Source organism: Mastomys coucha, unplaced genomic scaffold (genome assembly GCF_008632895.1).
Source record: "Mastomys coucha isolate ucsf_1 unplaced genomic scaffold, UCSF_Mcou_1 pScaffold6, whole genome shotgun sequence".
NCBI classification, from domain to species: Eukaryota; Metazoa; Chordata; class Mammalia; order Rodentia; family Muridae; genus Mastomys; species Mastomys coucha.
In genome coordinates, this window is record NW_022196912.1 from 112,659,933 (window position 1) to 112,672,833 (window position 12,901).

General features: G+C 40.5%; 1 protein-coding gene across 4 annotated transcripts in view; it reads left to right on the top strand.

Moving 5' to 3' along the window:
* Window positions 1-12,298, top strand: part of Spata7 (spermatogenesis associated 7) — a 38,708-nt gene extending 26,410 nt beyond the window's left edge. For all 4 annotated transcript variants that reach the window (XM_031355614.1, XM_031355613.1, XM_031355615.1 and 1 more), the window contains 7 exons: window positions 1,785-2,218; window positions 3,621-3,687; window positions 6,458-6,573; window positions 7,353-7,406; window positions 8,432-8,509; window positions 11,416-11,473; window positions 11,686-12,298. In XM_031355614.1, the coding sequence (XP_031211474.1) occupies window positions 1,785-2,218; window positions 3,621-3,687; window positions 6,458-6,573; window positions 7,353-7,406; window positions 8,432-8,509; window positions 11,416-11,473; window positions 11,686-12,252 (1,374 nt within the window). In that variant the 3' untranslated portion in view covers window positions 12,253-12,298. The remainder of the gene's footprint in view (window positions 1-1,784; window positions 2,219-3,620; window positions 3,688-6,457; window positions 6,574-7,352; window positions 7,407-8,431; window positions 8,510-11,415; window positions 11,474-11,685) is intronic.
* Window positions 12,299-12,901: the final 603 nt, after the last annotated feature.

The window sequence follows — 12,901 nt, forward strand, 5'->3', positions numbered from 1 at the left end:
CAATGGAGTTGTTTTCAACTGTTTGAGTATCTAACAGACAGTTGTAAGATCTTGGTCCATCATTTCTTCTGCTGTTGTCCACGAAAGAGATTTATTACTCAGTTGTTTTGTGATTTGTAGGTGTTCTTTACAGGAACTTTACGTAAACCCAAATCACAGAAACACTGTATAGTGAATCACATATATTTAGCCATCTCAGTGGCCCCCCAGCCTCTGTATTTCTTTCCTTAAAGGTTCTCTTTGGTATTTCATTTTAGTAAAACTTTACACTGATAGGACTTCCTTTTACAGTCAATCTAATGCCTTATACATTTCTCCTTACTCTGGGATTAGCTTATGTTGTGGAAAATATTTAAAAAAAAAAAAGAATCCATCCTACAAACTCTCTTTCCCACTGTACCACATTCTAGTGCCTGTACCATCTGGCCACAACCCTATGTCCCAGTGGGCTCTTGCTATTTTCTCCCAGCTAGCAACAACATCTCGCTCACATGCAATGCTTTACACACCCCCACAATCATTCATCTATCGCCTAGTACCTGGTAAAGGATGACCCTTAAGGCTTAATTATCTAATCAGGTTTATATAATAATAAGATCACAGTTTCAAGATACCAACACAATAATTTCAATGCCCAATGATAAAGACAATGTTTTGACCCAATTAATCTATTTTTGTTAAAACCTTAACCTGGTTGTTATAACCACTCGGGGTCTGAATCGTCATCTTCCTCTGCCTTCACGATGATAATCCTCTGCCCCTTCCTGCTTTCTGCCCTTTTTCCTCTTCCACTTCTAGCTCCACCTCTCTATTCCTGTACAATCACAGGCCCATCACTGCCCTAATGTGATTGGACAGGAGAAAATGCTGCAACAAGCTTACACCATTCCTCTGGGTATAAATAATTCTTATGGTTATTAATCAATAGCTCTGTAGGATTCAGAAATTTCTTTCCAAAGAGACAAGCTCTTTGTACACCAACAGTAATATGAGCCTAGTTTGGGAGCACTTTTTAAAGGTAATATGCTGAAATAATAACATTAGGCCTCATGATTTAAGACAGAATACTCATTCTGTGTCTAGACCTATTTAATAGTCATATAGTTTCCTTACTTAGATATATCAGTTTGTAAGTTAGCTGACTTATACGTTATCAAGAAAGGAATTAAGGTCAATTTAAGATTCCTTGTGCTAGGAAATGAATGAGCAGAGAGATTCCTGGGCCAAAGGAGTAGAATATAAAGCTGTGGGATATGACCATTGGCAGAGCTCAGCCAGAGTGAGAAAGGGTAGAGGGAAGAGCACCCTGGCTGGCCTGGTAAGAACAGACAGCAGGTTTCATGTATGAAAAATGAAGGCACCATGCATAGCCTCCCTTGTTTGGTTTCCACGGTTACCTGGTAACCTGCATGGTCAAAGCTCTGTGTCATACTACAAAACAATAAAATGAATGGTTCGTGAGAAAAAAAAATTCCTTGTGCTATAAACAAATTCTAAGATTGATAGTTTTTCAGATGAATTGTTAAAACAGATAATCTATAATATTAATGAGTAGACCATCTTGTATCTGTGGTTCTGGCCCTCCCTTTCTTCTAGAAAATAAGGACAGGGCTGGGAGGGTATCTCAGTGGTAGAACACTTGCCTGACAGCTCAAAGCCCTGGCATCCAACCCCATGACTGTGAGAAAAAAAGTGCTCAGTTAGAACTGAGATGCATGTATAAGTGAGTCCCAAGATTCCCCAGTGACCATGCAGCTGATGACTATCATATCAAATGTTCTTAGCCCTCAGGGGAACCACAAGACCAGAATGTGTTAATAGAAGAAATGACAAGATATCCATCATTTTCGAAGTCACTTGTCCCTTCTTCAGAGGGATTGCATCTAAGTCTGCCTGAATCGAGTAAGATGCTCATGAATGGCACCCAGAAGCACCCCAGTGCCTCTCCACCCAGGCACTCAGGCTGTGGACATGGCTGTGACAGACGGCCTAGAAGTGCCCACCAGTTCCAGGTAGTCATCTCCAAGACACCGAGTGGAGATCTGTTGGAAAAACACTCTGATCTCTTCTCTAACAAGCAATCGCCATTCACTCCACGAACTTTAAAAACAGAAGCCAAGTCCTTTCTGTCACAGTACCGCTACTATACACCTGCCAAAAGAAGAAAGGATTCTTCCGATCAGCGGATGGAAGCTGAGACCCAGACTGAGTTAAGCAGGTCTGTATGGCATGTCCAGAGTGGACTGCAAGGCCAGCGAGCCAGTGGAAATGACTAAGAAGCAGAATTTCTTTCTTTGTTGTATATTTATAAGCCAGCCTTGAGATCCAGGTGGGCTTTTCATTGAAATGAGTAAGTATAGACTTTCCAGTGGGTCTTTAGAAGCAGCACAGTAAGTTTTTGTAAGCTATGAGATTTGTTAAGTTCTTAAAACTATGAGTGCTATATAAGTTATTGTTGTAAACATAGTTCTTGAACTTTTTATGTCTTTAAATGTTACATTTTCAGCTGGGCAGTGGTGGTGCATGCCTTTAATCCCTGCACTTGGGAGGCAGAGGCAGGTGGATTTCTGAGTTCGAGGCCAGCCTGGTCTACAGAGTGAGTTCTGGGACAGCCGGGTCTATACAGAGAGAAACCCTGTCTCGAAAAAACAAAAAACAAAACAAAACAAAAAAAGTTACATTTTCAGAGAAGTCTTAAGATATATTATCAGATACTGTACTTGTAGATATGTAGTCATATTAACAGTGGTAAAACAGTGAAGCCCAAAGGGGAAAATAAAATCCTATCCAGTTCCCTGTGTCTCTTCCTGGCACAGGGTCACAGCTAATATGGTAACACCTGCAGGCATAACAGCGGAGAGGACATCTGGAAATTATGATTTACCCTGATAGGATTTCCTTCTCCTGTAGTATATGGGTCATGATACTATGCAGTAAGTTTGCAAAGTGATTGAAATTTATTTTGCTCTAGATTTTAGTTGTTCAAGAAGTCAAACATTGTAAGACTGATTCTCTGAGTACAGACAAGAGGTGCAATGATAGCAAATTCATCTGCATTATTTAATTTTAAAAAGGAATTGGATCTGTAATAGAAATCATCAACTGGAGGAGGAAGGAAGAAACCCATGCTGGATTTGGCAGCACAGATCCTAAAACTGAAGTGAGACAGAGATCAGCATGGCCACTTTGCAATCATGACACAAAACTGGGGTGCAGGCCATAGTTGTCAGGACTGTGGGAAGCAGGGTTGATAGCCGTGGTGGGAGGAGCTGGGGGGTGGGGACAGTAAACAGAATGACTGTATATTTGTCTGAAATTATTAAAGATCAAGTTTAATCAGTAAAAAAAGAAAGATGCAGGAATTATCATATCTTTATAAATGTCATAGTCTCATTTCTCTTACCTATTGTATATTTAACTGAAATCTACTTCTCAAGTAAGAAAAGGAAGCATATGTGAACCAAATCATGTCTATTTTCAGATACATTATTAGAAATTACACATTTTTTAAAGTAAATAGTTGGGATTTTATTTGCTTATACTATACTTTTCCTTAACAATAAGGCTTGTCGTCGCTGTGTTTATAAAGAAGTAACATCATTTCTTTGTAAATGTTGTAGCTTTAACTCTAAGCTTGGGACAGCTGAGAAAACGAGCTCAAAGGATTCAGAAGTGAACATAAAACAGGTACTAAACAGGAGATCTTTGCAGTAGTAGGTGCTTTGACTTGTTAGAATGTGCACAGCTATTTGGACTCTCCAGAGCGACCTCTAAAAGACACTTACCTAATTATATATAATATAGTAAACATGTGACAGCTTGCAGGTGGTGATTGTGCTCTCTGAATGACCAGATGGATCCTACTAAATCTAGGAAGTCATCTGTTATTAGCACTCAAGTGGTTTGCTGGCTTGTTGGCTAGCTGAATGGTGAGTTGAATAAAATATACAGATCCTAAGAACCAGGCTTGGTGACATTTGTCTATAATCCCAGTGCTTGGTAAAGGTAGGAACATGAGTTTGAGGCCTGAGCTGTGTAGCAACATTGTGTCCAAAATAACAACCAAGGGCAGGGACGATAGCTCAGTGGTAGAGAAATTGCTTAGGATGTGCAAGGCTGTGTTCCGTACTACCCCTGACACACAGAAAAAGTATACAAGTTCCTAAAGGTGCTATAAAGCTCAGAGAAGTTTGAATTTTCAATGCCTGTATATTTTATAGAATTGTTCATGAGTATATTATTATAAATCAAACATCATATAAAGATCAGTAGATAACATTCTCTTGTGTTTTTACCTTTACTTTTATAAACTTCATTATATTGTTTGTATCTTGAATGTTTAACAATGATTTATTTTAACATACCATAGCTTTAAATATGATTTTTCAGTTAAACTCATTCAATTTGGGTAATTTCAATCATGTATTTATGCTCTGACTTAAATTTATTATTCATAAACATAGTTTGCGTATTTAAATGTCAAGCACAGATTTAGGTATACAAAAACAAATTAATCACACTCACGTCTTTTTCCTCCTCTGAAAATGGGTAGGAAGTGGTGGGTTACATCTCAGCCACTTTTGACAGAGGGGCCACTTAAGGTTCAGAGAGAAAATATCCTCTGAGAGCCAAGTGTCTTCCAAAAAAACTAACTAACCTTGTAGGGTCCTTGGGAGAAGGCAAAGTAGGCAAAGTTCCTCGCCTGGGAAAGGCTTCATAAATGATGCCTGGTTTTACCTTGAGTTTTTATGAAAATAATTAGGCCTGTAGATAACTAAGTATATTGACCTGGAGCAGGAGTACTTAGCACAGAAGCCTGATGACCTAGTTCCCCAGAGCCACTGTGGAAAGAGAAAACTGATTCCCAAAAGTATCTCCTGACCTCTACATGTGCACTATAGTATGCACACGCATATGCCTGCATTCACACCATCAACATGCACACATCACTGTCACCGTCACATAGTGATAGTGGTAAGTGAAAATATTAAGCAACACAGTTTATACATTGGGATCCAAATGTTCATCAAGAAAAGCACGGATCCTCATAGTAGTGTAGGAGCTGAGAGTGCTAGTGAAGTATTAACTGCCACAGATCTACACTTTACACTTTTAGAACTGTAAAGCATTGGAGACAAAGTATATCTATGTAGCTCTGGGTGTCCTGGAACTCACTACAAAGACCAGGCTGGCCCAGCTCTGCTTCTGCATGTGCCCATGCCCAGCAGTTGGTTTGGTTGGTTGGTTGGCTGGTTGTTTTGTTTAGTATGTGTGTACGGGTGTTTTGCTTACATCTATGTGTGTGTACCATGTGCATTGACTAGTGCCCAAAGAGGTCAGGACAAGGTGTTGGATCCCCTGACTGGAGTTGAGGACAGTGACATGTGGGCACTGGGAACTGAGGCTGGGCCCTCTTAACCACAGCGCCATTTCTCCAGCCCCAGTAATGCTTGCTTGTGCTTCTGGTTCTTGGAAAGGAGAGGCAGCATGATCAGAAGTTAAAAGTCATCCTCAGGCACAAAGGAATCTTTAAGGCATCCTGAGCTGCAGAAGACTTGTTTGAAAGAAAAGAAGAAACATATGTTATAAAAAATGCAAATAAGATATTGCCAGCTTTGTGACACATAAGATTCTGCTCAAGTAATGAGCCATTGTTTTGTTTGTTAATAGTGTCCATATGCATTGCTGCTGCGGCTGCTCTCATATGTGACATATTGGGTGTTTGACATAGATGTGCTTTTTAATCATGGGTTTTTTTCAAATTTATATAAAAGCTACAAATTTGTATCATGTTCATGGATTTCAATTCTATGTTTTGTTTCTTTTTTTTTTAATGTGGGTATATGTGTAGGGGGATGATGCCTCCCATCCAATTAGTAACCAGACCAACTCTGCTTAGTTGCTGGGTTCAGACAAGATGGGCACTTTCAGGGAGAGCCAGGTGGAGGGCTCACCTTTAATCCCAGCACTCAGGAGGCAATCAAGGACAACCTGATCCACATAGCAAGTTTCAGGACAGTTAAAGCTGCATAGTGAGACCTTACCTCAAATAACATAAACACTGTAAAAGATAGTATGGCTGCGGAGCACTTGCAGTGAGATCAGGGTGTCTTGTCGTGCGCCCCAGGTCTGCCTAGAGTTGTGACCCTCATGGTGCTGGCTCTTCAGAGCTGGGTTACATACAGGCTCCTGCCCCAGCCTGTGACTTACGATTTGCCTTATGATTTCCTAATGCTTCTTAAAATGTTGCTCATTAACATAACAATGAAGTCATTTCCTCTTTAAATAAGCGGGGGGGGGGGGGGGGATACTGACTGGGAAAACTGTTCTAAAGGGTTTTTGTTTTAATATATCAGGTACTTTGGTGTTTTCATTTTCATTAAGATTTGCTGTTTTATTTCTTTTACAACATACTTTTGGAAGAAAATAAAAATTATTCTTTTTGTTCATCTTCCAGGCACCTAATTACATGAGAAATGGTGCTGAAGATAAAACAGCTCCTTTGTCCTCACAAGGACAAAGCTTAGCATGGGACAGTATTAAAGATGAGATTCTGCAGCAGGCCTCAGAAAGGTGGGTGGCAGCCTCCCACCTGGGTCTGAACGTGGGGGGTCAGCCTAGGGTAGAGTGAAACCCTGTCTCCATTTGCTTTCCTGTGTAATGGATGTGCAGCATCCCCTGAAGTACTATTTTAGTTACATGTGCTCATGTATTTTAGTATTGTACAATTCCATGGCACTGTTAGTCTTACTAAAGACAGTTTATAAAAATGCTCAATAAAGGTTAGACTTAGTTTTGCTAATGTGTTGATAGGGAAAGGGGATGCTAGTCTCCAGGAGCTGCTCTTGAGGAGAGGTTCTCTGGCAGCCTTACTATGGGACGAGTTGACATCTGTTATTTGGAGACAGATGTTCTGTAAACTCTGCTCCTTGTGTTTAGCAGCTGACATCACACCTAGCAAAACGGACTAGCAAGTTTTGGCTCTCAACTGCATTTCCCCTGTAAGAGACTGGGTATGAGATAAAAGGAGGAGAGTTCTCACACAGGAAGAATGCGGCGTGTTTGGGAGCAGAAAGGATTGTCCAGACGCTCAGGGCCCAGCTTTCCCCTCAGGCCTTTGTTAGGGAGAGCCAGTCAAGGCCACAAGTAAATTGAGTTCTAATTCTCTGTCCTTGAAACTCATTGCACATGTGCACACACACATGCATGCATGTACCCACAGAATTAAATCAGGATAGGAAAATGCAGACAGAAATCCAAAGCACTTCATTACCAATGTAGAATACCAGTCACAGAATATATGCCAACCTTTTATGTTGTTGTTAAAATATTTTACCTTTCTCTCTCTCTAGGACACCCTATAAACTCTCCACAGAGTTTTCTCCAGACAGTAAAATCTACTCTGAGTAAGAGCATGTTGACCTCTTCATACTGTGGTGGGAAGCAGAATTAAGACTGGGGGAAACATGAGATCGTTAAGACTGGAGCCCATCTCTGTCCTCTCAGCTTCGGAATACCAGTCACTTAATCAGTGCTGATGGAGGAACTATGGGCATTTTATCTTTAGTAGAGATTTGTCCCTAAGTTAATAGCATCTACTAATAATTTCTCATTGTAGTTGTAAAATTCTTGCTTATTTTTATAAATTGAGACAGTAAAAAAGCCTGCAGGGAATGACTTGGAACTCAGGGTCTCTTTGGTGGTTTGGGATGCACACCATGTCATCAATGGTGTCAAAGGTTAGGATACAATTTTAAGTTACAGTTTTCAAGGAAATAATCTATTTTATAGTTTCATTTATTTCCAAGCCTGGTTGTTCTTAAGGAAGTTTCTGTGGATTGGTTTTAAAACACACTGGCTTACATAGCTACCTCACCCTAATTAGTTCATTCAGCAATCAAGTGTCCACTTGATTTCCATTCATTCATGAGTTGGCTAAGTAGAATCAATTATAATAGAATCCTAATCTTCTTATAATAGGTGCTAGAATTTAGACATTAAGTACTATAATAAATGAACATATTTTGTGTTCAAGTAATTTAAAAATTACTATAGCATTTTCATCTGAAAAAAATTGCTTATTACAAATTATTTTTATAGGGATTTTGAGAAAAAAAATTCTTTCTCCTCAGTAAATTTCCTAACTTAAACTCAAGATGCTGAACAAGACTCAGTGAGCATTGCGCCCATCCCTGCACCCCTGGGGGGCATCTTAGTCTTTTTCCTCTTGTGAATTTTCCAGAAAGATGGCTCTGTTAGGTGCTAGTTTCTCACTTTTACTATTTTCCTTTTTGAACATGAGAAAACAGATTTGTTTTCTAACATTCCCTGTCCTCACCAGTGGTGGAAGTCCCTGTGACAGGAGATCTGGGCCTTCCTGCCTGGGCTCTCTCGCCATACAATGATTCTGATGCTCTGTGTTTCTCTGCAGTGAAGAAGAGCTGCTGTACCTGAGTTTCATGGAAAACGTGACAGATGAAATCTTGAAACTTGGTTTATTTTCTAACAGGTTAGAGGGTTGTTCTTTTAATGTTTATTGTAGTTGAGATGTACACTAGGATTTTTTAAAGTTACTTATAAAGTTGCAAAAAGTTATATTTTTATGATCATATTCTTATAATTGATAGTAAATTATAAAGACTTTCACACTCCATAGAAAACAATAGATTTTTTTATTTAAATATTATAATATTGTGGCTTATATCAGAATATATCATGAATTGAATTTTTGCTACCTGGACAGCCCTCCTGATTCCACTTTGCTATCAGAAACTGTAATGAGGATCCAAAACCAGTTTTCAAATTTTTTTTTTTTTTTTTTTTTTGGTTTTTTTTGGTTTTTCGAGACAGGGTTTCTCTGTGTAGCCCTGGCTGTCCTGGAACTCACTCTGTAGACCAGGCTGGCCTCGAACTCAGAAATCCACCTGCCTCTGCCTCCCAAGTGCTGGGATTAAAGGCGTGTGCCACCACCGCCCAGCTCAAATTTTTATTTCATTTATATATGTGTGTGTATGGTCACATGCCACAACGGTGTGCTGAAAGGGTTAAAAGACAACCCGTGGGAGTGGGTCCTCTCCTACCAGTTGAAGTCAGATCATCAGGCTTGGTGGCAAGTACCTTTACTCGGTGAGCCATCTTATCAGCCCATAAACATTTACTACATTGTATAGAAGCTCTAATAAGGACATGTACACTTAATGTGAAATGGAGAGTTTGCAAAACCATATTAGCTATTTCATTGCTTAAGGAAGCTGTATGCCTAGTGCAGCTCAAACACTGTTTTGTCTAAAATTCACAGGCATGGGGCTCCTCTGTGTGTAGCAGAGCATAGGACTACAAGCGCACTCCACATTCTCTCAGTCATAAGGTGCAACTGCAGATGTCGCAGTGGCTATATCCCTCCCTACGTCAGGATTTGCTTTTTTTAATGAAGGAAGACACTTTCATTATTGGAATAAAAAGATGAGGAGTGAATACACTAATACTCTCATATCTCCTTTCTTTGTATAATATATATATATATATATATGTATATATATATATATATATATTGTTTAATGGGGGTGGGGGAGATGGCTCAGCAGCTGAGAGCACTTGCTAGTCAACCATGAGGACCCAAGGTCAGCACCCACATTGTGAGCCAAGCCTGGTCTCATGCAGGGCTGCCAGTGGCAGAGACAAGAGGTTTGCCGGGGTTTGCTGGTTGCCAGCCCACCTAAAACCAGGAACTTCAGCTGAGGAGAACCCTTGCCTCACCGAAATAGGCAGAGAACGAGAGCCCCAGATGCCGTCCTAGACCTTGAGTGTGCACAGGCTAGCACACACACATATGCAAAACTGTTAACTCTACGAGCTGCTTAAGGAGTGTCTAAGTTTCAAAGTGAGACAGCTTAGAGAGCTTTTTCCCAGCAGCACTGAGGTGGAACACTACTGGACTGCACATTTTACATGGTTAATATGGTAACTCTTTGGGTTTTTTTTTTGTTTGTTTGTTTGTTTTGGGTTTTTCAAGACAGGGTTTCTCTGTATAGCCCTGGCTGTCCTGGAACTCACTCTGTAGACTAGGCTGGCCTCGAACTCAGAAATCCACCTGCCTCTGCCTCCCAAGTGCTGGGATTAAAGGCATGTGCCACCACCGCCCGGCTCACTTTTTATTTTTTAATACAAACCCAAAATTTGCATACTATTTACATGTTTCCTTCAATGTTTATATTTTCCTCTTAAGATAAGAGGTTCATTAAGATAAGAGGTTCACTGGTTCATAAGACCAAACATAGAACCAGACTGAGAAAGGAGCTAAATGGTGCAGGATGGGCTTTTTCACAATGAAAGGTGTTCAACGTGCGTCTAATTAATGAGAAAATGTGTGTGTGTGTGTGTGTTTACACTGAAATAATATAACCCAGCTTGAGGAAGTACATAAGCATAGAACAATGTCCAGGTGTGCAATTCCAGAATGTTAGCAGTAGCTACAGAGGAGGATACAAGTTTCTGGATCTTTAACATGATAGAGTAACCCAGGCCTCCTTGGTTACCGCATGTTGTTGACGAGCATGAACGATGGTGACCAAGGAAATTAGTTGTTTCCAGGAGACTTTCTAATAGTGTGCTACTGGGCCTGCTGTCGGAAGACTACATTCCCTGAAGCTTCTCCGTTAAATTCTCTGAAGGAACTGTAACCTTAGGGGAGAGGAACCTCATTCTAGACATGGAATTTCTCATCTTTACCATGGTTCTCACTGGCCTTCATATCCTGGCTTCGGCAGGAAGAGAGGTAAAATTGCTGCTGTGGGCCAGGTGTGGTAGCACACGCCTTTAATCCCAGCAAGGAGGCAGATCTCTGAATTCCAGGTCAGCCTGGATTGCTCAGAGTTCCAGGCCAGCCAGGGCTACATAAGAGACCGTGTCTGGGGTGAGTGGGGATATCTAGCTATGTATATCTAGCTATGTTTAGCATAAATACCTGGCATTCACTTGGAGGCTGTTTTGTAGGCTTGGCATCCGTGGAGTGTATACTTTAGGAGCCAAGGTTAACCAGTCTGTGAGAGCATTTTCTGTAGGATTTGGTGATGGGCACAGGGAGCTTTTAGTGTCTGTGTGTCTAATGGAGAGAGAGCTTTGCAGGCAGCCCTATTCTTCACCTAAAACATTCACAGAAACATAAATAGTACACAATCCTTCAGACAGACTGGCATCTGTTATGTAACTTAAAAACAAATGCGTAACAGAAGCCAGGCTGCCTGCCAGCTTAGAGAACTTGACAGAGCAGGAAGGATTAGTTTCTAGCTTCACAGAGAAAACCATTCATCTGAAAACCACTTTCCAGCCTTTATCAGTTTTTACATTGTATAACTATTTTACATTTAATGGATTATCTGAGTTTAAGATACTGATATTTTTCTTTATCATTTGTAGGTTTTTAGAACGATTGTTTGAGCGACATATAAAGAAAAATAAACATCATTTGGAGGAGGTTTGTCTTTCTTTGGAATTTAACGTTTCTCTAAAAGAATGTATTTTATTTAAAACAGCCGAGTTCCCCTTGCGCTTTTTATGAGGGGGAAGGGGCAGGACTGTGAAAATGTTGATCCTCTGAGACTAGCAGCACTGCAGATAGAAGAGTTCAGTTTCAATAGTTTAGCTAATGGAATGATCCTCAGAATTGCTTTTCCCCCTTAATCCTAGGGGAAGATGCGCTGCCTGCTGCATGGGCTGAAGGTTGACTTAGGCTGCATATCTGAGGAAGATCCAGCAACGCAAAAGCATTTCAGAATGTTGAATCAACTTCATTTTCAAAAGGCTCTGATTTCAGGAGAAAACGAATTTATAAGTGATGAAGAAATAGTGAGTCATCGTGAGCGTCAGCAGTACCAGGAGGCCCTGGACATGCTGTCAGCTGTGCCAAAGGACGAAAACAAGATGTTCTCGTTACCGGGCGAATTTTTAATACCCACCCATAAAGCCAAGCATTCAGAGTGTGTTATAATTCAACAGGTCAATGACGAAACAGATCAAGAAGCCTTTCCCTGGGATGAAAACAATCGAAGTGTTTCTGATAGTTTAGTAGGCCAGGAAACCTCTGTGGATGTCATTGAAGGTGACAATGACTTTGAAAGGGTTACTTCCAGGGAACTCTGTTGTCTGAGCACATCACTGTCTCCATCTATTCCACTCCCCAGCATCGAAGGTGGCAGTAATCATGATAAGGAATTATCGACTCTAAAAATCATGGAAATGAGCATTGAAGACTGACCTTTGGATCTTCATTAATAAATACTCCATGTGGCCAGTAACTCAATACTACTTTTCTTCTTTTTTTTGTCCCTTTTTACATATTAAGATTTCTGTAATTCAATGCTATGTAATAAATTACCATAAATTTAGTGTCTTGAAACACCACATATTTATTATTAATCTCTTAGTCTGTGGTTCAAGAATTGAAACACCATAGATGTGAGAGTTTCATCTGGTTTTGGCTGGCTGGTGAACAGATGGCTACTTGCCATCTCCTGCCACGAGCACTCTCCTTAAGCAGGTCACAGCATGGCTCTGGCTCTTTGAAGGCAAAGGAGAATCACAGACACTGCTAGCAACACAGATAACTCGCCATCACTCTTTGTCTTAACCTTGGTTAGAAGCAGGCAAGTCATGGTCTCTTGCACTCTTCAGGGGTAAAAGGATGCTAGACAAGAGTGCAGATGCAAGGAGGAGAGCCACTGGCTTACCTGAGGCTCTTTCGACCACCACTTCTGAAGTCGTTTTTCAGAACGTTTGGTCCAACATAGTGACCTCATGAGAGTGAGAAATGGTTTATAATCTGGGATGGTTCTTAAAACATTACATCTTATTATGTACAGAGCCTTGAGGGCTATGAGTTTGAGACCAGCCTCTCAAACAAAAA